This window comes from Bos indicus, chromosome 13, assembly GCF_029378745.1.
Source record: "Bos indicus isolate NIAB-ARS_2022 breed Sahiwal x Tharparkar chromosome 13, NIAB-ARS_B.indTharparkar_mat_pri_1.0, whole genome shotgun sequence".
In the NCBI taxonomy this organism is placed as follows: domain Eukaryota; kingdom Metazoa; phylum Chordata; class Mammalia; order Artiodactyla; family Bovidae; genus Bos; species Bos indicus.
In genome coordinates, this window is record NC_091772.1 from 63900738 (window position 1) to 63926366 (window position 25629).

The 25629-nt window shown below is 44.7% G+C and overlaps 2 protein-coding genes across 7 annotated transcripts in view; both read left to right on the top strand.

Moving 5' to 3' along the window:
• Positions 1–4581, top strand: part of ITCH (itchy E3 ubiquitin protein ligase) — a 100052-nt gene extending 95471 nt beyond the window's left edge. For all 4 annotated transcript variants that reach the window (XM_070801530.1, XM_070801532.1, XM_070801531.1 and 1 more), the window contains one exon: positions 1201–4581. In XM_070801530.1, the coding sequence (XP_070657631.1) occupies positions 1201–1300 (100 nt within the window). In that variant the 3' untranslated portion in view covers positions 1301–4581. The remainder of the gene's footprint in view (positions 1–1200) is intronic.
• A 3148-nt stretch (positions 4582–7729) lies between these two features.
• On the top strand, positions 7730–25274 carry DYNLRB1 (dynein light chain roadblock-type 1). Of its 3 annotated transcripts, none has more exons than XM_019972285.2 (4): positions 7730–7821; positions 16367–16442; positions 21514–21681; positions 24924–25274. In XM_019972285.2, the coding sequence occupies exons 1-4, from the start codon at positions 7819–7821 to the stop codon at positions 24965–24967; spliced, it is 291 nt and encodes a 96-aa protein (XP_019827844.1). In that variant the 5' UTR covers positions 7730–7818; the 3' UTR covers positions 24968–25274. The 3 variants fall into 3 exon arrangements, with proteins under 3 accessions (XP_019827844.1, XP_019827843.1, XP_070657636.1); XM_019972284.2 differs by lacking the exon at positions 7730–7821 and adding an exon at positions 8331–8511; XM_070801535.1 differs by lacking the exon at positions 7730–7821 and adding an exon at positions 10909–10980.
• The last annotated feature ends 355 nt before the right edge of the window (positions 25275–25629 follow it).

The window sequence follows — 25629 nt, forward strand, 5'->3', positions numbered from 1 at the left end:
TGTATTTCAACAGTGTTTTGTAGTTTTTATTACGTAAGTCCTGCTTTTCTTCTGAAAAATTTATTCCTAAGTATTTTATTCTTTAAGAAACTATTATAAATGGAATTATTTTCTTAATTTCTCTTAAGATTATTCATTGCTAGTATATCGAGATACAGTTGATTGTCTTACACTCATCTTGTACACATGTATTTTGATTTGACCTTTTGTCACTTTTTTTAAACTTGGAACACACTGTGCCATTACATTATTGTGAACAGCTTATCTCAGTCATGCATGAAAACTAGTCTCATTACTTTTTCAAGTTCCATGTTTTTATTTGTTCATTTCTATAACTAAATTTATTTTCCCTTTGTGGAAACATTATTTCTTCTGTTACCAAATATCTGTTGAGTGAGTGCTCAGTCATGACTGACACTTTGTGATCCCATGGATTTACTGTAGCCTTCTAGCCTCTTTTGTTCATGAAATTTTCCCAGGAAGAATACTAGAGTGGGTTGCCATTTCCTCCTCCAGGGTATCTTCCCGACCCACCCAGGGATCGAACCTGTGTCTCCTGCATTGGCAGGCAGCTTTTTTGCAACTGAGCCACCTGGGAAGCCCGCCAAGTGTCCACCTGCACCTTATCCTAAAACTATAGCAGAAGGCCAAGGCTTTAGGGCAGATTCACTGCCTGTTACCTTGTGAAAGTGTCCTTAATATGCCCCCAAATTAGAAGATACCTTTTAAAATTCATAGTTAAGAATAAAAGAAAGTCAGTAGGACCAGCATATTAGATATGAGAGCAGAAAATATTTTTATTGTTAATGGGGTATATTTAAAACCTTTTGATAAGAGACCTATGACCCACAAAGCCTAAAGTATTAATATTTACCATCTAGCCCAAACAGCAAACGTTTGCTGACCATGTTTGATTATAGAGTAAATGGGAAAGTTTAAGAGGTCTGGCATTTTACTGCGTACCTATTGAGCATCTGGTACTATGCTATATATGCTTATTTCTTCTTTATTGAATCCTGAGAGGTAAGTACTGTTAACTTTCATTTTACCAAAGAAAAAAAACAGACTTGGAAAAGTGAAAAAATAAAACAGGTGCCCAAGGGCCCAGTGATGGAGCTGAGATTTCAACCTAATTTTGCCTGGCTTTGAAACCATTGTTAGTATATATCCTTTTCTCAAGGTAACAATTCTTACTTTTAGTTTTAACCGCCTGGACCTGCCACCCTACAAGAGCTATGAGCAACTGAAGGAAAAGCTGTTATTTGCTATTGAAGAAACAGAAGGCTTTGGACAAGAGTGAATTCTGAGAGCCTGCACCACCAAAGGACAAGAATTTATTTGCAACGTTTGTCCTTTTCCTTCTTTGCCTATTGCACACTTGTAAAATTGGACTGTGACTGTTTAGAGAGTTATCTTGAGTGTAAGTAAATTAATGTTATCATTGAGATTTATCTCCCAGTGATTCTGGGTTTCTTCTCAGTGTTTTCAGAAATCAGATCTGCAAATGACTTAGTCATAAACCTTACTTACATGAGATTAACACAGCAATGAAATCTGCCTTGTCTTATTCCACTAGATTGTTTCCTTAACAAAAAATTTGTGTCTCAGAAGTCTCACTTAGGTTTTTTTTCTTTTAGAGATTCTGAAAATATGCAGGGAATTTCCATGGTAACTAAAATATATAGGATCTACCTATTAAGCCTCATGGAAAGAGGTATTTGTTTAAAACAGCCCAGCTTCTGGGGTTGTGAGCAAACTTCCGGCTTGTGCTCTCCCTCTTCTTTCAGCCTGGCCTGACTGTTGTTTTTCCTTTTCGGAGCATGAAATCCATGCATCATTTGATGTTATCCCTAGAAAAGAGATGCTAGACTCTTGTATCTCTCCACAAAGTAGTTTTGTGGAGAAGTTGGTCCCGGTCTGCAAATGACTTCACTTAGAAATTTGATTGTTTTAATTGCCTCGCAAATACTAAACTTGACAAACAATACTGACACTATGCTGCCTTCACTGTAGAGAAAAAAAAAAAGTTAGCCAATTTTTGAAATTAATTTGGGTGACTTTATCGAAGGCCATTGACAGTTTTTGTGTGTTCCTGTATATCAATTCCATCTTTAAATTTTATCATAATCCAACAATTCCAGTTACATTTAACTCCTGCTAAGGAGTTCAAATTAGAGTGCTTTCTAATCCAAGTAGAGGTCAATGAAAATATCTATAAAATCATTTTCATTTTCATTAGGGAGGAAGAGCTGTGGTACTGGTTAAAAAAGTGAGTAAATGCATTTACAGCAATACATTTCTAGTAACCACAGAAATGTATTGTCTGTGTGAATTAAAACTTCACAGATTGACAATTTATCTGACAAATGTTATAATAGTTACTTCCATTCTGTCTTGTCCTGATTTGAATTTTCTGTTCACGTCTAACAATTTTAACAGGTTTTTCCCATGACCATTTAACATTAGATTGCTCTGTTAGTAACTGATTAATGCACTTTGACCTTCTCTGTGGTAATTTTTTTTAACTTAGCCTGCTTAGACTTAGCAAGATGACTGCTGTCAGAGGACAGTGGGAGAAAGCCTAAGCCAGCTGAGTGCCTATCATAATTGAACTCATAACCTAATATCTCATGAAATAGGGACTTTGGCAGGTTTCAGTAGCATAGCATGAAAAAGTAGCATTGAGCCAAAAATAAGCAAATAGCAAACCCCTGTTCTATTTGGAAAGGAAATGGGGGGTTTTGTCCGTAACTACTCTTATCTTGAAACAACGACAAAAGCATTTTTTAACTTGTGTATCTGTATTCTAAAACACTGCCATCATAAAGCAGACATGTGAGTGAAAGGGTTGCCTCATCCAGAAGTCGTTAGTGTGAAGGGAGAGATTGGGCTACCCCCAGTCCTATCTTAATTTTGATTTTATTCTACATAGTCTAGGAAATGTACTATGGTCTCTAAAAGCCCTAGTTTTCAAAGTGACTCTGCCTTTTTGTTGGTAGGGGGCAAAAAACACTATTGCTTTGTCTTACAGAGCGAATGTCTGCCAACTACCCATTCGTTATATGTCTGAACTTTGGTAATATATGGCTATGGAGATTAAACCTTCTATAAAGACTTCCTATTGAGGTGAATGCTCATATTGAAATGTAGTTACCTACAATATTTACTAGAGATTTATGAGATTAAATTAAGAGATAATGTAAGAAAGTAGACTTTTTTGTTCTACATGCTTGATGATTCATTTAGGGACCTAGAAATATTGTGCGAAAATGTATAAATATCATCCAAAAGGCTTTCTGCCCTATATTTTTAAAATACAGAATAGTTATATATGAAGTAGTCCCGGCCCTAGTTCTATAGGGCTTGGCTATTAATATTTTTATGGAAGAAATGTTTAGTTCTGGAAAAGGTAAATGCTTGTATATATTTTTGCAGCCTGGGATCTCCCTTACTCCATTTCTTCCTTTAATTTAAATGGCCACCTGTATATGTCTTTCCCTGCTGTGTTAGGAAAATGGGGGCTGGATATCCCAAGAATCAGAGGTTATATAAAAATACTGCAGATAGACAGCAGACATAAATATCTACCAAATGCTATCTTAAATTTTGGTCCAAACTGATCATTTGGAAATAGATTTATTGTAAGTGTTTAATTAGAGTGATTTCTTAAATCTGAACTAAATTGCTTTTAGAGTCCTTTTTCTTTGTAAGCATTGTAAATGCTAATAAATCCTGTTAATTTTTTTACTGCATGTTATGTTGAAATAAAAACAAAGTAAAATGAGCAATTGCCTTATTATTATTCTTCTGCTCTTTTGGGAGGTTGGGGAAGGCAGCGTTTCACATAGCCTGGGTGAGGAGGGAAGGACCTTACTTGTTTTATCAAATAGATTGATTTAAAACTGGTCCAGCAGCTCATAATAATGAATTCTTGCTCTGGCTTTTATGATCTTAAATCAGAGTGCAGGAGAATTTTAATTTCATAAGACTTACAATAACTCTATTTAAAAGTTCGGGTACTAATTTTTCATCAAGAGATTGACATACCAGTGTCATTTCATCAGAAATTTTAGTGAAACATGACTCACCAGCTCATAGAGGTTCATCCTAAATCAACTATGTCAATTAGGCCCACTCTGCCAATTTTTTATTTACCTGGTTAATAACTTGAAATGTTACTAGGGATGACTTATGGAATTAGACTTCTGTTTTTATATCCCTCCTTGTTTTGGATGTAAATCCATCCTTTTAAATTCCTTTAAGTTAACTACATCTATTTAATATTGTTGGCATCTCCAGCCCCCCCGCATTTTTTTTTAGTTGCTTTCAGAATTATTTGTATATATGCTATGCTTTTGTTAACCAAAAATGGAATAGCAGCACTGGATTGTATATTATTGTATTGGAGTTCCTTTGTTTTCTTAAATTGTAATTTCAAATACTCAGGTAACTCTACAAGTACCATATAGGGAGTCAAGTGCTGTTACAGAGGTCCTGCAGTGGGCTCCCTCACTTGTGTTTCCTAAAAGATGTAAGACTGTTTACAATTAAACTTTCTGGTCCTTCCTTTGTACACTTTGATATTAGTCTTGAATAAAGTTTTTCCCACCTGCAGGGAAGCCTTTTATGTGACCAGGATGTATAGATTTCTCCCCCTCTGCTTTTGTACATGGGCAAGTTACTGCCTGCCTGTGCTTGAAGTAGATGGGAGAAAAACTAGAAAGACTCGGGTGAGACTGGATTTGGTGCCTGTGTTGAAGAGAACCAAGATGAAGATGTCTACTTTTCTGGCACAACTAAGGGTGCCCTAAGACAGGATCTCAGCCATGGGTGCTCAATAGAGAATCACCAGCTAGCTAACAAGACTTTTTCTTATTAGGAAACCAAGTGGTCATTCTGTGATTTAAAATTGACCCAGTGGAAAGACGCTAAGGGAAGTGGGTTTGTTTTTTTTTTTTTTTTTAATTTTAATATGGTGATCTAGCAGTGACTGAAAGACAGGTTCCTTGGAAATCCTTCAAAGTAGACCTTATCGTCTTTAATCTGTCCTATATAAGCAGCTAGGAAGCTCTAGTTTCGCCGTTGCTAAGGAAAAGAGGGAAGACGTGTTTCCCCCAGCATGAGGAAATCCTCCCTGGGAAAATAAGTAGTTATTTTTACTGAACATTTGGCTTTCCAGCACCAAACTCTTCAAAGCATCAAACTGGGACTCAGCTGTGGCTGACTGGCTGCTAGTCTCTGGACTTCTAGGAAGAGGATCTCATGTTGTAGAACTCCAGAACAGAAACTGCTGTCACTCCCAGCTCATTTCATTGGTCAGTTTCCATGTGTCTGTAAAGCTTCTTTGTGGTCAGGACACTGAAGGGGAGGATCCATGGGAATCTTTCAGGTCTTAAGTGGAGACCTAGGAAGGACAGTATTGGTCCCCCATGCCCATTGGGCAAAGATGCTGTGAGCATCAGGGTTTCCTCAAAGCAACGCACAAGGAAGGGACCTTGAAAATTTTTAGTTACTCCTGCAGATAAGTGAAAACAACCATGCTGTTACTTTCCTCATTTCTAATTCAGACCTCTTCTGTTTGTCTTGTCTGTCCTAGCAACCAGTATCACACCTCTATTCACTTACTCCAGGACAACTCTCAGCATTTATTACTATATCCCAAACACTCAGATATGTAACATGCACTGTCATTTAGTGTTCCTGGTCACTTTCATAGACGAATGATCATCTCTGTTTTACAGAAAATAGGTTCAAGATGATTGAGAAGCTACAAGTGTCCTTAGCTGTTACATGGCAAGAGTACAAGTTGGAATCCAGGACTGTCTGACTCCAAAGAATGTGTGCTTAAACATTTTGCTATACTTCTACTTAACAGCAAGTCTGGGAGTCTTCCATAACTAGTTCCATCTAATTGGTCTTCAAATCCTGTTAAGTCCATCTCCAAAACTTGAGAATCATTTCTTTCAGAGCTGCCCCCATTGCCACAGCCCACATCCTTCATCCTTACCCTCATTGACTGTAGCAACTTGTCATTTCATTCTCCCAGTCCGTTTGTGCTGCCTCAGAAAGATCTGTGGAAGACTTAAGTCTCAAGTAGTTCTCCCCAGTGATTCCTCCATTCCACAGAATATTAATTCCAAAACTCAAAGCCTATCACTCAAAGCCTTAACTCCTTCCAGTTCCTTCCAACGCCTCCTCAATTCTTACTCTGGCTCCAGCCAGTCACATGAACTATAGGCCATACTCTTTTTTTTTTTTCTGCTTTTATGATTATGATCTTGTTCAATTCATTCACCCTTCAGTCTGGTTCACCATATGTAAGATGATGATACTCCTGTGCTTATCTTGGGGTCCAGTCACTGTATCCTTCTTCCCCTTGCTAAACAATTTTCTAATGTTTCCCGCATTCAATAACCATTTCTTTGTGTCCAATCCTTTTTTAAAAAAACTTTACATTGAAATGATTTCAGATTTACAGAACTGTTGCAAAAACAGTACAGAGAACTCCTGCACAACCCTTCACCCAGGCTTTCCCTAATGTTAACATCCCATATAACTTGGTACAATTATAAAAACTTGACCATCAATAAAATAACACAACTTTTATACTAAACTTTTCAAACCTTTATACAGCTGTCACCAGTTTTTCCACCAGTGTTTTTCTCAGTCTCGTCCAATCTGTGACAGTTCCTCATTCGTTCCTAGTCTTTCATGACCTTGGTTTTTTTTGAAGAGTATTTCCGGGCACATTGTAGAATGCCCCTCAAGTTTAATATTTTCTCATAGTTAAGGCCATGGGTTTTTGTGGAAAAAAAAAACAAAACCGGAGGTGGCGTGCCCTTGGTGCATGGTATCAAAGGGCACGTATGAATATGTCCTGTTTCCAGCTATGTTAACCTGGACACTCTGATTAACACGGTGGCTGCCAGGTTTACTCATTGTAAAGTCAACTACATTTAGTCCTGTTAACGTGCAGACGCCCATGGAAAGAGAACCAAGTCCTCCCCAACTGAGGCTACGGTGAAAAGAAATTTGGGAGCTAGATCATCTGTGTTGAAACCCAGCAAACTCCAGTGACGAGAAGACACTAAACTGAGTCTACTGGAGTTAGGGAGGGTGTCAGCCCAGTAACGTGGCACGAGGTTCACTAATTAGTAAATCATTTCCTGCAAGAGAACACAGTTTTGTGACAGAGGGAACAACACAGGGCTCCAGGAAGGTGAGGGAGCACAGAAATGTAAAGTGGCTCCTCCAAGGGAACACGGGGATTCAAAGTATGCAGACTGCCAGGCTAGCCTTGACCACTTCTCAGAGCCTGCATGGAATATTCCCAAGTGAGTCGCTCTGGAGACCCCCAAGGACACTTGACTCCAGACCGAACTCCAGGTTTTCTAGCGTTTTTAGAGCATCTGGGCTTCGCGCCTTGTTTTTGCCTCAACCTGAGAGTACAGGCCTCAGCACCCCCAGTCCTCGCCTTCAGAATCGCTAATCACCCTCCACCCAGAGCCAACTCAAGACTTCGGTTGAGGGTTGAAAGCCTCTTCCAACAACGCGAACCAGCGTCTTTTCGGCACAGTGGGAGTTCGGAATTTTCTCCTTTGCGCTCTTGCCGTTCACTTTCTGACTGCATAAGGCAAATTCCCCTCGAGCCCTGAGGGAGCTGACTAAGACCCGCCTACCCGCCCGCCCCGCCGTCCTACGCTGGTTTCTGATAGGCTACCGAGGCTGTCCGCCTTGACAGGGAGTTGTGCGCAGGCGCAGAAAGGCTGCGGGACCGGGCTGAGGGCCGGCGACGCGGAGCTACCGGATCGGTTCGAGATGGTGAGTGTCCGCCGGGAGCTTGTGGCAGGCGCCCGGGAGGTGGCCGAGCACGACTTTCCATCACCCTGAGACTGCCCTTCCATCCTCCGGGGACGGCTCTGAGCGCCTGGCTGGGCATCCGTGGGGCTGGGCGGGGCCGGGCCCGAGCAGTTTGGAGGGCGGAACTGGGGCGGCGCGGGCCTTCAGACTCAGAAGGGACTGAGGCGGGGCCACCGGATCCGGCAGTCCCTTGACCGGAAGCAATTGTTTAGGCCTAGGCTCAGGGTGGACGGAGGTGGAGAGGCCTGCCCACAAACCCCTGCATCCTAGCATCCTGGACCTTGTTGCGCGACTATAACTGTAATGATTACATTTACAGGAAGCTTAATTCGTGTCTGGCTCTGCTAAACGCCTCCCCATACCTACATGTAGGTACACCCCATAACTATGTAGGTGTACCTACATAGATAAGTGGGTACACCCATTATCTCCGTTTTACATACTTGGAATCTAAAACCCAGTGAAGCTAAGTGTCTTGCCCCAGGAAATGGCGGAGGTGGATTTGAACCCTAGAGTCTTGATTGCTGCCTTTGTGTCCCCGTGATTCTTTCGAGCCGCTGGGACATGATGCATGAGTCAGAAACGAGCGGGATCCACCCTTGGGGTTCTTGCCCTACTGGCTGGAACTGTGGGCTCATTACGACTTTACAGGTTTGTTTTCTTGTGTTTTTAATCCTCCCAACTTTGAGAAGACCTTTAAATCAGGTTTAAAACCGTTCCCACATTAAAACTTATGAATGGTTTTTAAAAATCTTATATAAGTATTTAAAGACTATAAGAAAAATGGAAAAGGAATAAGAAACAATGCCATGATCTGGAGTTAAGTAACGACTTATGATTAGGTATATTACCATTAGTCTTTTTCTCTTCAGTTTTTCCTCTATATAGTTTAGCAATGTACTTTGCTTTATAAAGTTAGCTAGTTTATAGTATAGAGGAAGTAACTTCATCTTTCACATCACTTTGTAAACTGTAAAAAAATAAATTAACTTTTAACAGATAAATCTTACACACAGTTAGAAAGAAAATCTGAGAAGATATAAGTGAAAAATAGATTTCCCACCCGACTGTGACCCCCCAACCTAGGTCTCCTTCAGAAACAAACACTGTTAGTTTGTTTTATTATATCTTTATGTATATATCAGTTCAGTTGCTCAGTCGTGTCGGACTCTTTGTGACCCCATGGACTGTAGCACACCAGGCTTCTCTGTCCATCACCAACTCCTGGAGCTTGCTCAAACTCATGTCCATTGAGTCGGTGATGCCATCCAACCATTTCATCCTCTGTTGTCCCCCTCTCCTCCTGCCTTCAATCTTTGCCAGCATCAGGGTCTTTTCCAAAGAGTCAGTTCTTTGCATCAGATGGCCAAAGTATTGGAGTTTCAGCTTCAGCATCAGTCCTCCCAATGAATATTCAGGACTGATTTCCTTCAGGATTGACTTGTTTGATCTTCTTGCAGTCCAAGGGACTCTCAAGAGTCTTTTCCAGCACCACAGTTCAAAAGCATCAATTATTCGGTGCTCAGCTTTCCTTATAGTCCAACTCTCACATCCATACATGACTACTGGAAAAACCATAGTTTTGAGTAGATGGACCTTTGTTGGCAAAGTAGTGTCTCTGCTTTTTAACATGCTGTCTAGGTTTGTCAGCTTTTCTAGCAACGTCTAGGTTTTCTAACTATGTCATAGCTTTCTCTAGGTTTGTCATAGCTTTCCATATTTATATATATATGAGACACCTTTTTCTTACACAAATCAGAGCTTCCTGCAACCTATACCATGCTATTGTGTATTTATATTCATAAAAGCAAAACATACTTTAGATGCATGTTTTAACAAATTCAAGCATTACCGAAATATGTAACTTAGAAAAGTGTATGTAGTCCCCATCTCACTCCCCTTTGCTGATCACTGTTGACAGTTGGATACGTCTTCTTCCAGATTTGTTTAGTGCATAAGCACATTTGTATATAACATGTTTATTACATGAAATTGGAACTTGTGTATTTATACATATTAAGCCAGTGCAAGAGACAAGGATTCGATTCCTGGGTTGGGAGGATCCCTCGGAGTAGCAATTTCATGGACAGAGGAGCCTGGCGGGCTACAGTCCGTGGGGTCGGAAAGAGTTGGACATGACTAAGCAAGCACACACACAAGCTTACTTTAGGTTATATGTATAATCTCATTTTTTAACTTTGTTCATTAAAAAATGCCAAATATTTTTCATGTTGATACATACAAGTCTATTTTATCCTTTTATAGGGCAGTTTTCCTATTCCGTTGCATTATATCCATTTAGATGGTGAACAGTTTTTCACTCCAGACAATGCTGCAGTACTGTTTTTTTTTTTTTTTTTCCTTTGTCCACTCATGCTCGTGTTTATGTAGCGTTCTGTAGCAGTGATACTCTGGCGTGCGCATTTTAACATTTTGGGGGGGTGTGTGTGAGTCGCTCCGTCATGTCCGACTCTTTGCGACCCCATGAACATTTTGGTAGAAAATGACAAATTGCCCTTTACGCTGGTGATATAAAAATCGGCTGTAATTAGCACCCAGTTTTACTCCGCCACACAAGTATTTTCATCTTCGTACATTCTCCTTCCTCTTTGTTCATGTATTCACATTCAAGATATACCTGCTAGTTTTTTGTTTCTGTTTGTTTTAATACCCAAAGACATATAACTTTGTTGCTATCTCTCTTTGTAATGAATGATTTTTAGTGACTACATAATAATCAATGAAATATTTTTATCATAATTTGCCAAAGCATTCCCCCAGTATACATTTGGGTTGCGTCTAGTTCTTCACTAATAGAGATAGGGCTGTGATGAATGTCTCTGAATGTGTAGTTTGTTTTTCTTTCTTTTTTTCCCCCACATTTATTAGATTATTTCCTTAGGAGAAATTCTCAAAGAATTTGAAGCAGGGGGCTCAGCACATATGGTTCTCATAATAGTGTTGTCCTGTAGCTTTCCCAAAAGGTCTTATTGCCTTTGTACCAGTTTTGCCGTAATAACTGCCAACGTTCAAAAACATAACCTCGGCATTGCTGTAATTTTCATGTCTTTATTTACAGGGAACGTTGAACATTTTTCTTGTGTTTGTGGTTTCTCTGAGGTATATTTTCTCCTCTTATCCTTTTTGCCCACTTAATTTTTGGAGACTTGCTGTTTTTCTTAATCATTCTGTGTGATGTTTTGAAATTACTCTTTTGTCTGTTGTATTTGATGCAGATGTTGTCCCCTCCTTGTAATTTGTTTTTGTTTAATAGAAAGTAAAACTTTTTTATACTTGGTCATCACATTGGTCACAGTTTCTTTGTGAATCATTTGCTTCAATGGTTATCCCTCCCGTGCCAAACCAACGAATAATCCTGGAGTTTTACTGCTACTTGTTTTTTTATTTGTGTGGAGTGTTTTTTGGTCTGTCAGCAGCATGCACCTAGAAATTAGAGAACCCAGGAGCCTGGTCCCTTCTCTGGTGCAGACTCCCATGTTAATAGAAATAAAGACTCGGGGTGCTGAGGATCCCAGCCAGGCTCTTTCTAGGAGCAAGGCAGGAATTTGGAGATGTGAGCCAACCCCGAGGGGCTACATATTCACTTAGATATATCTGGTACCAGTCGGCTAGCACTGCAGGGATAACAGACTTTAGAGACAAAGGTGGCATGACTTGAATGCCTGGCTGGGATTCCTCTTGCGTCTGCTAATGTTGCTGTGGCTGCTCCTGTCTTTTTGGCATCATTTGTTTTCTTTCTTTTTTTTTTTTTTTAATTTAATTTTATTTTTAAACTTTACAATATTGTATTGGTTTTGCCAAATATCGAAATGAATCCGCCACAGGTATACACGTGTTCCCCATCCTGAACCCTCCTCCCTCCTCCCTCCCCATACCATCCCTCTGGGTCGTCCCAGTGCACCAGCCCCAAGCATCCAGTACCGTGCATCGAACCTGGACTGGCAACTCGTTTCATACATGATATTATACATGTTTCAATGCCATTCTCCCAAATCTTCCCACCCTCTCCCTCTCCCACAGAGTCCATAAGACTGTTCTGTATATCAGTGTCTCTTTTGCTGTCTCGTAGCTCCTTCAGGGCTGAACCTGACATTCAGGTTCAAACAACATCTGAAACTGTTTTAAGCAGTTTCTCCTGAAGGCAGGTGCCTACTGCCTCCTGTAGACCTCATGACCCCCACTCCCCCAGGCCTAACCCCACCCTACTAGCTGTGGTCAGGTTGGAGAAATGAATTCTCTAGTCTTCCAGGGAAAAGTTTTTATTAAGTTTGATTACTTAAAAATTCAGAACCTCTGATTATTGAAAAACAATGTAAACTTAAATTAGAAAAATGGGAGAAGTGTAATTTATATGATGGGCAGAAATCTAAAATTTCTAACTTAAGAGTTTTTGAAAATCAATAAAATTAGTAGAAAAAGCAAAAGACTTGAAAAAGGAGAGATGCAGACAGTCAAATTCTAGCTTAACTTCACTGATAAGTTTTGTTTTTTTTTTTCTGACCAGCCTCATTGATAATTCTTTTTTTTTTTTTTTAACATATATTTATTTATTTGGCTGTGTTGGGTCTTAGTTGTGGCATGTGGGAACTTCGCTGCAGGGCACAGACTCTCCAGGCCAGGGGGCGTAATAGTCATGGTTCCATGGCACGTGGGATCTTAGTTCCCTGTCTGAGGATCAAACTCACATCGCCTGCATTGCAAGGCAGATTCTTAACCACTGGACCATCAGGGAGTCCCCTCGCTGATAATTCTTAAAAATTAAAGAAAGGTTGACTTTCTGTTATTTGGGTTTTGCCTGTCAGATTAGCAGAGAATCAAACCTTCCAACACCGATTCTCTACTCCTCGAACGTGCTGAACTGCTTCCGATTTCACTGTGTTAGTTTTCATGCTGCTTTCTGGAGTACTTTTCTTTCCCATCGTTTAGTTCTTGGCTTAAGGATTACATCCTCGGGTGTTCCTGACCACACTCATCCAAGAAACATCCCCCTGCCCACCCCGGCCCCCCCTCCCCCGTCCCTGTACGCTGCAAGAATATTGCCACTTGTTTTTGAAAGTCTCTTGTACCAAAATCTGAACTCGTGAGGATGGGGACATCTTCATTTGTGGTTAGTGGCGTATTCAACTCTTCTCTTGACCTGCTGTGTGTCCTTGGGCAAAATGCTTCTCCTTTCTGAACCTTGGTTTCCTCCTTGTAAAATGGATCTCATACTAACCATGGAAGGTTCAGATGAGATGTGTCTGAAGACATTCATCCTAATATCTGACCTGTAGCAGATACTGAGTAGGTCAGGTATACTTGTGTGTCCTCTCTTTCTTGGTAAGCATGTTTACCTTTTAAGCAGCTAGATCTCAGTGATTGGGTCTCATTAAATTTAGGATCATATAAACCCTCAGTCATCATGCTGGGTACTGTAAGCCCAGGGTACTATACTTAAAAAGGTTGATTTTGTAAAACACAGTTGAGGAAATGGTTTTTATTTGTTCCTCCAGTATCTGTTGAGCTGTACCAGGTACTGGGATTACAAAGGCTGGGTTCCTGCTCCCAGGTTTCCTTGGGTCTGGAGGAAGAGATCGGACAAGGCAATGGCACCCCACTCCAGTACTCTTGCCTGGAGAATCCCAGGGAAGGGGGAGCCTTGTGGGCTGCCGTCTATGGGGTCGCACAGAGTCGGACACGACTGAAGCGACTTAGCAGCAGCAGCAGGAGGAGATAAGCAGAACAGACAGTTACACTCATTGCTGATAAGTGCCGTGGAGTCAGGGTGCCTTGGGTACCTAGAAGACGGGCAGGTGTCCAGAGCAGGCCTCCCACAGGAGGCTCATGAGCGGAGTCCAGAGACTTCGGAGTTAGTTACATCTAGTGGTGAGGGAGGGAGAGGAGGTTGCCTGCTTTCAGAAGAAGCTGCACTCACCAAGCCAGGCTGGGCTCAGGCGGGCTGTGCTTGCCCCCTGCAGTCCGTTCTCCACACAGCAGCCAGGACATCCTTATGAAACAGATCATGTCATTGCTCACCCGAAACCTGCTAGCAGCTCCTCACACCCCCTGCCTTTAAAAACCAAAGTCATCACTCTGGTCTACACCACCACTGAAATCTTGTCTGATCCTGCCTCCCTCTCCTCTGGCTGCCTGCCACTCACTGCCCTCAGCCACAGTGGCCCCTTTGCATTTTTTCTGGAACACTCTCCCTGGAAATCCACCTGGTTAGCTCCTTTGTTTCCTTTCAGGTCTCTACTCAACTATCACCTTAGTGAGGCCTTCTCTGACCACCTTGTTTAAAATTGCCATCAGCCCCTTGCTTTCCAGATCCCCCATCCCTACTGAATCTGACATTGGTATTTTATTTATGCTTTTGCTTAATGTCCAATTCCCTCCCCCACTCCACCCCCAAAATCAGCTTCATGAGGACAGGGTTTTTGTTGTATTTTGTCCAGCACAACACCCCTAGACCTCAAACAACATCTGACACATAGAAGATTCCCATACAGTTATTGATGATTAACTTGTCTTACAAAATTTCATCTTTTTCATTTCAGCCTCACTTTCCAACCTCTAGGGGTATTTTGGACTTCAATTCTTCCATCTTTAGCTTTCCCCATCCCTAGTTTGATTGCACGTTGATTGAAATGTCCTAAACTGCCATCCTAGTTATTCTTATGTATTCTTATTCTTACAATGTTGAGAATGTCAGAGCTCTATAGTCCCAAGTCAGAGATCTGTGATCTCTTGGATACACAGAGAGATGGGTTAAAAAATGTTTTTAAATAAAAATAATATAGTAGAGTAAAAGAGGCTGTTAAAAAAAAAAAGAAAACCTTATCTATAATTCTCTACTCTTGGTGTGGCTTTTTATTTCATTCATGATCCTTCTAGCCCTCTTCTTGTTTTCATGTGGATACCATTTCCCAAGTACTTTCTTTTTAAGGTGTTATAAATATTTTGGTCACCATTGTTAATGTGTTACATTCCTGTGAATGGACATTCGTAATCCCCTTGATGTTTTCCCTAAATGTTGGGCAGTTTTGGCTCTTCCTGCTTTTTGTTATTGAAGGTGTCACTGCAGCAAACATCTTGCCCTTAGTTTTCTCGGATCGTTTCCTTAGGATGAATTTCCAGGAGGGTTACCAGGTCAGGTTGAGTGCTGTGTAGTATTGACCACTATCATATAATACTTTATCACTCCTCTCCAGAATAGCGTGTGGTCGGAGCTCAGTGAAAGTCCGATGAATGAATTAAGATCTCATCCACGCACAACCCACTGCATTGTACTTTCAGTCCACATAGCTAGCCGTGTCCTTTTACCAAGGCTCCAGATTACAGAGGCGTCCGGCTCTTTGCCATTTTGTAGGAGGAACTTGTTTGCCCTTCCTTCAGCATCTGAGAGTATTCACACGTCAGTGGAGAGTGGGTGGCAGTGACTGGATTGTGAGGCTCGGGCCTACTAGAAAAACAATCTTTCTTTGTGCTGTCTCCATCCTCTGTTGAGAAGCTCCTCCTCTGGGCCAGCTCATCAGCCTGTGAGGGCGGGGTACCACTCTCTTGGTGAACAGAGCCTCTGTGTCTGACCCTCAGCCTGTGAGGAGCTTTGCACTAGATTCTGGATGGGTCTAGAAGGGACCTCCTGAGAACAAACACACTTGAAGGCCAGTTTCCATCCACAGGGGGAGTTAGGCCTAGTTCAGTTTAACAGTTGTTCATTGAGCCCCTGCTCTGCAGACCATTAGAGAGACTTTAAGTCAAACAGCACCTACTGATTCCCAGAGAGATACAGTCAAGAGTTCAGGGAGTCCGTTGGAAATGGCCAAAGGCCACTGCATTGGAATCAGTAAAGGCTTCCTGGAGGACGTGGTATCTAAGATGATCCTGAAGAATTTGTTGGATTTCAGCGAAGAAGAGGCCTTGTTTGGTAAAAGCTGTGGAGGCAGGGAGATATGGACATACAGGTGGAGAGTGGAGGGAAGGGTGGAAGAGATGGGAGTAATTACGGAGAAGGTCTTGCCTGGCGAGGTGAGGACCCACAGTCTGATTGTCCACTCGGTTTACAAGTCGCATGTGCCAGAGTAGCCCACCCAGACCACCTCCGGGTGACAAATGACAGTGTATCTCCTTCCTGTTAGACACCTCCATTTGGAATTTTTCAAATCATGAGTTTCCTCTGGTTTGTCCCCCAGCTGTACAAAATAGCTGAGTCATGGATGTGCCTATACTCCTGGGAATAGTATTTGAGTTCTGCTCCCTAAGTGGGGGGCAGAGAGCCCCTGGTGGGCAGAGGGAGCAGCCCCGCCCCACACCGGGAATGTGTTGGTTTTGATGCTGGTGGTGGCCTCGGGGCTGTTCTAGGTAGTCCCGGGGAGCTTGCAGGAGGTGCCACGTGCCTGGGTGTTACCTGTCTGTTGTTGGGAAGTGTGATTCATCTGCTGGGGGTACAAGGGAGTTGATCCAGGCTTCCTGACCGCTCTAACCTTGGTCTTATTCTCTCTGGCAGGCAGAGGTGGAGGAGACCCTGAAGCGACTCCAGAGCCAGAAGGGCGTGCAGGGAATCATCGTGGTAAACACAGAAGGTACACCCTCCTTCCAGCCATGAGCTGAGTGCAGGCCGGCCCCCAGAAAAGAGCCTAACACGGCATAACAGTTGCTTTTTACTAAACCTCTCATGTACCTGATCTAGTTCTCATCCTTTTATTTATTTATTTTTTAAATCACCTCCAGTTTCCGAGCACTATTACTAGAATTCTAAATTTAAAAAAAGGAAAAATCCTCCCTACCCCACTGCCCTGACACGTCATTCTTTTCAGAGTGCCACACTTCTTCAGTCAGCCCTTGTCCAGTGCCTTTTCTCTTGGTCATAATTATAGTTGTCACTCTCTTGCGTCTGTTTACTCATGAGTTTCTGTTCGGGGTTTTGATTTTGCTCCGTGGTTTACATACGCAGACTTTTTAGCTCAAGTCCCGTGTTCATTCTCCATCCCCCGTTTATGTTGTCTCTGCTTCTCTTTTGCTGTCTCTCACTGCTGTCAACTGCTTTGGGCCTATAGTTTTCCTTCCTCTTCTGGGACATTATTTCAACAACTGTTAAAGTGTACAGATGCTAATTTTTCCCAAACCGCAGTAGACGTGATGAAGAAGGAGACCGATATTATTATCACACACCTGTTCTCTGCCAGGCCACGGGCTGGTGCTTCACAGACAGATAGTTTCTGTCATTCCTTGAAGCGGCTCTGTTGTCTCCATTTTCCAGTGGAGAAAAGTGAGTCTAGAAATTCCATTTTCCTGCCATTATGGAGCCAAGATTTCATCCCAAGTCTGTCCGAGCGCACTTGGGCTCTTTCTCCCACAGGGTTCCATGAAGGACCAGAGAGTGGCTGCTGGACTCAGTCCCAGGCTATGTCCAGGGTCACCCAACTGGGCCCCCCTGCCCCGTTCTCTTAACGCAATGCATCCAGCCAACTTGGCTTTGTTTGACGCGCCTCGAGAGTCTCTGTGTATTTGCATTGTCATTCTGGGCCTTATTTTGGAACGGCAGAATTCTCAACAGTGCCTGCTTAAATAGAGCAGAATGAAAGTCACCAAGGGTGACAAATTGAAGGTGGCGTGTCCTCAGTTAGAATGTTGTTTTCCAAGTCGTCAGACCCCGGCCAGCGCATAGCTAGGTAGGATGTGTGCCCCAGCTTTGTCAGGCTCTCATTAAACCGTGTGCGCACTGCACTCAAAGGAGGCAGCAGGGTGGGGAGCCTGAGGACACTATGGGAGGCGTCTCAGGTCCACCACTAATCAGCTGGGTGGCCAGGGCTTTCCCTTCCCCTCTTCAGAACCTAGCAGCCTCGAGCCGCTTCCTTGGTCCTTGCTCCAAGGAGCTTCTTGCTCTAAGACCCAGAAGACTTGGTATGAGACTCTTCTGTAAATAGACAGTTTTGACCCCAGCTGGGGAGAAACAGCCCCAGGGGCTGACTCCCCAGCTGGGACCCCCTAGACTTCCACCAGTATTCCAGACCACAAGCCTTCATTCTTGTGTAAAACTGCCCCCAAAGTTGAGCTTTTTCATTAGGAAAATAGAGCCCCAACTTCTTACCTTTTTGATACTGATGAGCACTTATTTTTTGTATACTAATGTGGCAGTATGGCACAGTAGCTAAGAATACGGAATGTGGAACCAGACTGCCTGGGCATGAATCCTGACTCTACTTTCTTATCAACTATGTGATCCTAGACAAGTCTCTTAGCCTCTCAGCTTGTTTCCTCATCTGTAAAATGTGGACAGCCACACTGTCTTTTTCTGAGGGAAGCTTTTAGAACAGTGCCTGATGTATAGTAAATGCCACATGAATGTCAAAAATCCTTGCATTTGTGTTTATTTATTTATCCGTCTATTTGTTTGCTTGTTTTTTTGATGGCCGAGCCACACAGCATGCAGGATCTTAGTTCCCTGACCAGGGATCGAACCTGTGCTCTCTGCAGTGGAAGTGTAGTGTCCTAACCACTGGACCACCTGGAAATTCCCTGTGTGTTTTTTAATTTGTGGTCCATTCATAGATCTCCCACTTCAGATTCTCATTTACATTTCACACATTTCTGCAAAGTAGGGACATTTGCCCATTTTTCAGATGACAAACCAGAAGCTGAGAGCAATCAGGTTGACCTGCCCTGGATCACCCAGCCACAGATGGAGGTGGTCAGAACTCACTGCTCTGGGGGGCCCTTAGCCCCTCTGAAGGCTTGCATTAGAGGTGTTCAGTCAGGGTGATTGTATTAGGGATCTCTGATACTCCTCTGGAGCTTTCCATCTCCGTGATTCAGTTCAGCTGCCTCTTCCAGCAGGATGTCCTCCCTGACCAGCTCAGCCCGGAGGGATTGTTCCCCACCCCTGAAATCAGGACATGCTCTTGTCCCAGTCATTTACCAACCACCTGCCACTGCCTGGTGATGTCTCACCCTTGGCCAGATTTAAATGATGTTTCATAATAAAAATGTACCTTTAAGCAGACTTAACCAAGAATGGAATGTAAGGAACATCCTATTTGTACCCTCCAGACCCCTGCCATCTGCTGCTACCCACACAGGGCAAAATAAAAGTCTCAAATGTGTAAATCCCTGAGGGCAGAGCTTTATCTCTTGTGATCATTTCTGTATCCCCAGCACCCGCAGTAATGCTGACACAAAGTTGGTTCTCAATAAATACCTGTTAAGTTTTATTAATGTGTTTTAATTGTTGATTGATGAGGGGGGTTGGTGGGCGGACCTGGCTATACAACCTGACAGATCTGAGCCCCAGATTCAAAATCACGGCTTTGAGGCGCCAGCCACCACTGCAGGCGCTCAGCCCCCGTTTGTGGAGGCCACGGCCTGCAGTCGGCCAGCTACTCACTCGGCTGTCTTTGAGGTGCTTCCCAGCTCTGGCATCCTGTGAGTCTGGACTTCTCTCTTGTGCTTGTTTGAAACTGTCCCCCATGTTGGTCCCTGCCCCCCGCTCCCACCCTGCCGGCTCCATGTTTTCTTTCGTTTTTACAGTGAGCCAACAAGAGCTTAGTTTCTTTTCTCCCTTACACGCCTTCTCACTTGGTAGACATGTGATCACACTCATGTCAGTATATTTGAACTACTAAAAGCACACCTGTGTCTACTCATTTTTTAACAACAGTCATAAATATTTGATGCAGTCTCCCCAAAGACACTGGTGAGCACATCAGATCTGCCTCTGGCCCTTCGGGAGCGTCCAGTCTGCTGGGGACAGGCGTCAGGATCACTCCCGTGCAGGCATGATCTCAGACTCGAGTAACTGCCCTGCAGGACAGTGGCACGGTGCTGGGACTATAGAACGGGGGCGCTGACCACGTCCGGGGGTGGAGGGAGACATGAGGGACAGTGGGAGTCAGGAGAGAGCAGGGAAGGGAAAGACAGTTCCAGGCAGAGGCGCCTGAGAGAAGGTGGCCTGATGGAATACAAAAAGAAAGCCAAGAGCTTTGCCCCCACCCACCCCCAGACTTTGCCATGCCTCAAGACTGGCCCCTCAGGTTACCTGGGGATGGGGTTTATAGCATGGGTAATGTCAGTAATAAATCAGCACTTACTCTGTGCTACTCTGTGCATGCTTTTGCTCAATATTTCCAGATGAATTAAGACACATTTAGCCCTCCCAGCAGCACGGTGAAGCACAGGCATTATTTTACAGATAAGGAAGTGGAGGCCTAGGTTAGATCACTTGTGTAAGGTCACCTAGCCAGGAAGAGGCAGAGCCAGGGGAGAAGCCCAGGTCCTCGACTTCAGAGTTCCTACTGGTCATCCCCTCAACTGCTTATACTGCTGTCCCGAGGAAGGTTCCACCACTGAATGAGGCCTCGTGGGGCCCTGGTGGGCACCTGGTTGCCACCCAGGACACAACATCTGCCCTGGTGACCTGGTCATCTTCTCCTTTAGAGGCAAGTGATCACTGCAACCTGTCCTCATGACTCCACTTGGCTCAGAGCAGCCTCTGACTCACAGCTTCTCTTGCTCCCATGCCCTCTTCTGCCTACACTCACTGTGCCATAATAAGACAGGGTTTGGTCAGCTTCTTTGCCACCCATGGGTAGGTCTGCGGTTGACTGTCTTTGGTTGTGCCTTTGGCTGGTCAGTTATAGGCCAGATGGCAGGGTCCTAGAGCCGAAATCCAGCCACTGGTGTGTGGGGAGCGACTTGGGCCACGCTGGGAACAAGAGCCTGTGCACTGTGAGCACTCGGGGCCATCGATGGAGCCTCTGGCTGACATGTTACAGTGATTCATAGGCACCTGATGACCTAGCTGTGGCCTGAGGTGTCTCAAGCTAAGCCCCATTCCTCACCTCCATGACAACAGGTACCGTCCAGTGAGGGCGGGCCATTTAATAGTTCATCGCAAGGAAGCAGTCCTCAAAACAGAAAAGGCTTGGTGCAGGATGTTGTTCAGTATGAGGTGATTAAGTAAAAAATGCAGCCTGAGTCCCCAGCAAGAGGGGAATGATTAACCCTGTGGAATGGCCACTTGTGGGCTCTTTGAAAGTAGTAGCAACGCTGTTTACAAGGGTGTGTACAGACAGAGAAACAGGCTTTAACGTGGGGCACCGTCTTGTGTGTAGACAGTGTGTTTATGCCTGAGCCTAAGCCTTCCTTGTTAGGAACTGGAGCAACACACTAGTGATGGTTCTGTCTTGGCACAGGCTGACCTTCCTTCTTGTACTTTTCAGTATTTACAGATTGGTAGGAACTGTTCTCTTTGTTCATATTCTCAGTGTTATGAGTGATAGTCTATCCTTCTGTTGCTGGAAACCAGTCAGTATGTGGCCCTGTGAAGGGAGCCCAGCAGTGAAGCCAGCAGGCCTTCACTGGAATCCTGGCCCCACTGCTTGTGTTCATCTGCTGTGAGACCTCAGCAGGCTACCTCATTGCTCAGAGTTTCTGTTGCCTGGTTGACAAGTAAAGATGGTGACACCATCCTTAGAGCATTTCTGGGAACTGGAGCTAGCATCCTTCAAGTGCCCAGCACTTGCCTGTCAAGTCCTCAGTGAACACTGGGCGATGGCTGTTAACTGCCAGTCTAGGCTCTGGACTTCTGGGCGCGGGGCTGGGAGCAGGGCAGAAAGGCACTCCCAGGGTTCTGCTCAGTCTCTGCTCTCCCCGCAGGCATTCCCATCAAGAGCACCATGGACAATCCCACCACCACACAGTACGCCAACCTCATGCACAACTTCATCTTGAAGGCCCGGAGCACCGTGCGCGAAATTGACCCCCAGAATGACCTCACTTTCCTTCGAATTCGCTCCAAGAAAAATGAAATTATGGTTGCACCAGGTAAGGGGTCTTCCCCACCCCCACTTGAGAGCAGACCCTCACTCCATGCTTGGTAGCTATCGGGAAGGCTTCGGGTGTGGGTGTGTCCATGGGTTCCACAGAAAGGCCTGAGAGCAGAAGGCACAGATTTGAGTGTCTCATCGGCTGGCCTGGCCCAGCTGGCATCCCCAGCAAGTCCTCATTCACAGTGACTCTAGGCAGACCCTGTCCTGGGTTCTGGGCCCTAGTAGGGAATTATGGTGTCATGGGGGAGATAGACATCTAAGTGTGTGTGTGTGTGTGTGTGGTTCAGTCATGATTTGGGGGAACTCAAGGAGCATTTGGGCACATGGAGGAGGGCGTGATTAGGCTTGCTTGTGGCAGTCAGCAAAGGCTTCCCAGAGGAGGGCACAGGTGAAGGAGAAGCGAGTGGGGTGGGAGTTGGGGGGGTGGAGTTGGAGCTGTGCCCAAAGAAAAAAGAATGCAGTGATTCTAAACCAAAGTGTGAGGCAAAACCACCATGCACTCATTCATTCTAAAAAAAAAAAACACACACAAAAAAACATTAATTTGCCCACTTCTTAAATACAGTCCTGTTTCTGTGGTCCCCATGCAGACAGTCTTTCCTCCAGCATGGGAAGGGATTGCTTTGTTTTCACATGAAGTACCTGGGGACTGTGTCTTAGCATCTGTTCTCAGGGTGACGAGATGCTCACCCTGGGAGGTGCCCCTAAGCACTGGGGCCACAGGAGGGGTCAGCAGGGCCACCTGCCCTGCCCCACTTCACTCTCATGCATGGCCTGCTGTGGTAGACGGATCCTCCAGCACTGTTTGCAGTTACTCCTCTCTCACCATCCCCTTGGTGGCTGAGCCCTGAGGTGAGTGTGCATGAGGTGTTGGAGGTGGCTGCAGTGCAGCCTGTCTAGAGCAGCAGGATGTGTGTAGGAAGGAGGGGAGGTGATGTGTATGGTCCGATTTAGAAGGCCTCAGGCGCCAAACTCAGCTGTCTGGACTGGACTTAGTGAGCGGAGGTTTCTTCAAGGCAGTCAGTAATAGGATTGTGATTGGGGGCCTGGACGAAGGAGGGCAGGGGGAGGGCTGGCACAGTGACTGGCCCTGGGCTTGCCACACAGGCGGCGAGGAGGCTGGCTGCAGAATTCTGAGGTCATTTGAGAGGGGCCAGCCCCTCCTTGTGGCAGAGCATCACCACTCCTGTCCCCAGGCCTGTCCAGGCCCAGTGGAGCTGTTTGGAAGGCTGTGAAGGAGAGCCCCATAGAGCCAGTCACGGGGGCCCCCGGTCTCCTGGGGACTCTCCCTAGAGGGCTGGGGACAGAGCAGGTCAGTCACAAGTGAAAACATAGAATAACTTCAGAGTCATTTATTCCAAAGACATACATACATTGTTCATCAACATAATCATTCTCTAATGGGTCTCAGGCCAACCAATGATGAGGTCTCTGATTCTGTCAGAAAATAGACCGCAGCGGGCATGCCAGCTATTTTCCCAGCTTCACCTCTTATGAGTCCAACCTTAAGCAAATAACAGAGCACCAGCGAACCTGTTTCCATCTCTGTAAAATGTCTGGCAGGGGACGGTCCTGCTCTGGTATTCGGAGATGCCTCATCTGGTTGAATATGTTGGCATGAGGTCAGCAGAAAAGCTTGAGATCAGATTTAAACTCAAATCCCTCTCAAGACTTCATGCTGCGTGGTTACAGACAAACCTCCCCTCCCCTAAAAGTCAGGCTGCCAACCCTCCAAGTCGGAGCAGACCTCATGCCCCACCTGGGAGCCCACAGTGTGAAGCAAGGACAGATGTCTCCAAATCGCCAGACTCTCCATAGACAGCATTTCCTGGCTTAAAGCTTCTAAGAATGTCTGCTTGGAACAGGGCAGTCAAGCCTTAACACACGACTTCCCATAAAGCACTGGAGTGCTGTTACTGAATGTGGAGCCTGGTTATTTGAAAGAAAAGACATGGGTATTGCTAATAGTATCTATTCATTAGTTTTGTTGGTAGCTTGTTATTTCTATTTTTATTTGTGATTTTTCACTTACACAGATTGCTTAGCCATGAGACTTGGTCATATAATAGCTGCTCCTTCCGAGATGTCCATCGTCAAGGGAAGAAGCAAGGTTTAGGCTTGAATCTGAACAGACACAAAGCAGACATGGCCAAGGTTTTCACGTGTTCAGCAAGAGGCAGACCAGAGGTGCCCAGCACCTGAGTCAAACTCAGCTCTCCCACCTGGCATATTAGCCTTGGCTTGGCCAAGTCATTTAATTCTCTGAGCCTTAGTGTTCTCAGTAGTAAAAATAAGAAAACACCGGTCCCTGCCTCATAGAGTAATTCGAGGATTCACTGAGATGCTGTTTGAGAAGGGATCAACCCAGAGCCAGCATGGGGAAGCCTTGGTAAATGTTTGAGTGTGATTATTAAGTGGGCAAGGTTTAAACACCTTGCTTCTCCCATTTCCTCTTCTGTAAAATGAGAGGCAGTCAGGCTCACCCCAGAGGACTTGGACTTGCTATGATTTCATAACGGACATTCCTTCTGACTGGCTCAATCCCCAGAGCTGGAACTCAGGTGCCTTTGAAATTTTCTAGTCCAGAAGGTTCTGGAAGGCCAGCAACTGAAGTTGTGACAGAACTGACATTAACCCAAGACTAGCAGGGTTGAGGTTAGAATTCCATCTTGGATACTAACTGTCCTGGTAACCTTAAACAAGTGGCTCTCCCAGGACCTGGAACATCAGCATCACCTGGAGCTTGTTAAAATGCAGATTTTTACATTTCGGACCCACGGACCCCAGGCCCAGTGAGTCCGAAACCCTTGGAGTGGGGCCATCTGTGTTGTTTTAAACAGCCCACCAGGTTATTCCAGCACTCTGTAGTTGGAGAACCAGTACTGTAGGCAGTTCATTTAAACTCTGAACCTGAATTTCCCAATGCAAAAAACTTGATAACCCTACCTCCCTGTTGGTACTGGGAAGATTAGAAATGAGGATGGTCTGCCAAGCGCCACTGCTGGGCAGGGTAAGGAGCCTGCTTCCCTATAGTGTGTGCAGAAGCCTGCACAGGAAACATGCGGGTTCATCTTGTTTCCCCAGCCACAGCAAGCAGCCTGAGCGTCGATGCTTTTTATCCCTCTTCACCCCACCAGCATTTTACAGTTGGTGATTGAATGATTTATTGGCTTTGTGGTGTGTTTTTCTCCCATTTTACAGTTAGTGATTCTTTTTCTCATGTTTCCTCTCTTGCAGATAAAGACTATTTCCTGATTGTGATTCAGAATCCAACTGAATAAGCTGCTTTCTTGGCTCCCTGCGTCATTCCTTAATTTAATGCCCCTCAAGAATAATAGCGTTAATCATGTCCATTGACGGGCACGTGGAAGGCACGTTGGAGCCCTCCCAGGCTGGTCCGTGACCCGGTGGGCTGCAGCCCCTCCCCCCAGCATCATTCCTGGCCAGCTGCCTCTGATTTTCCGGGAGGAGAATCACGTCCAGGTTTTGGAGCAAGAGCTTGTGAGAAGCCCACGCCCCGTTTCCTTCTGACTTTGTCGCCCTTGGAAAAGGCTGTTTTTCTTTAACTAAAAATAACCAGAATGCTTACCCGGCTGGCTGTGTGTCTTTAAACACGGGGTTGAAAAGGTCTTGCTTCCTGTGTGATCACATGGTCTGGAGGCTAAACCCGCGCCGCCCGCAGCCTGGGGGTGCTCTGTGCTCCTTCAGCACCTGTGGCCACACTTGCTGAGCCGGACACGGTTTATAACTGGTGTCCTGGTTTCTGGGCCTCTTGTCCCTCGCCATCCCTTTTATCGTTTCCCACGCCCATCAGTGTTTTGAAAGATTTTTTTTCCGACTGCGCTTCACTAGGGAAAGGAGAGCGAAATCTGTTGAGTGCCAGGTGTGGCTCATGTCACCTTCGTAGTTTGCTGCAGATGGGGTGGTACAGCATCTTAACGGT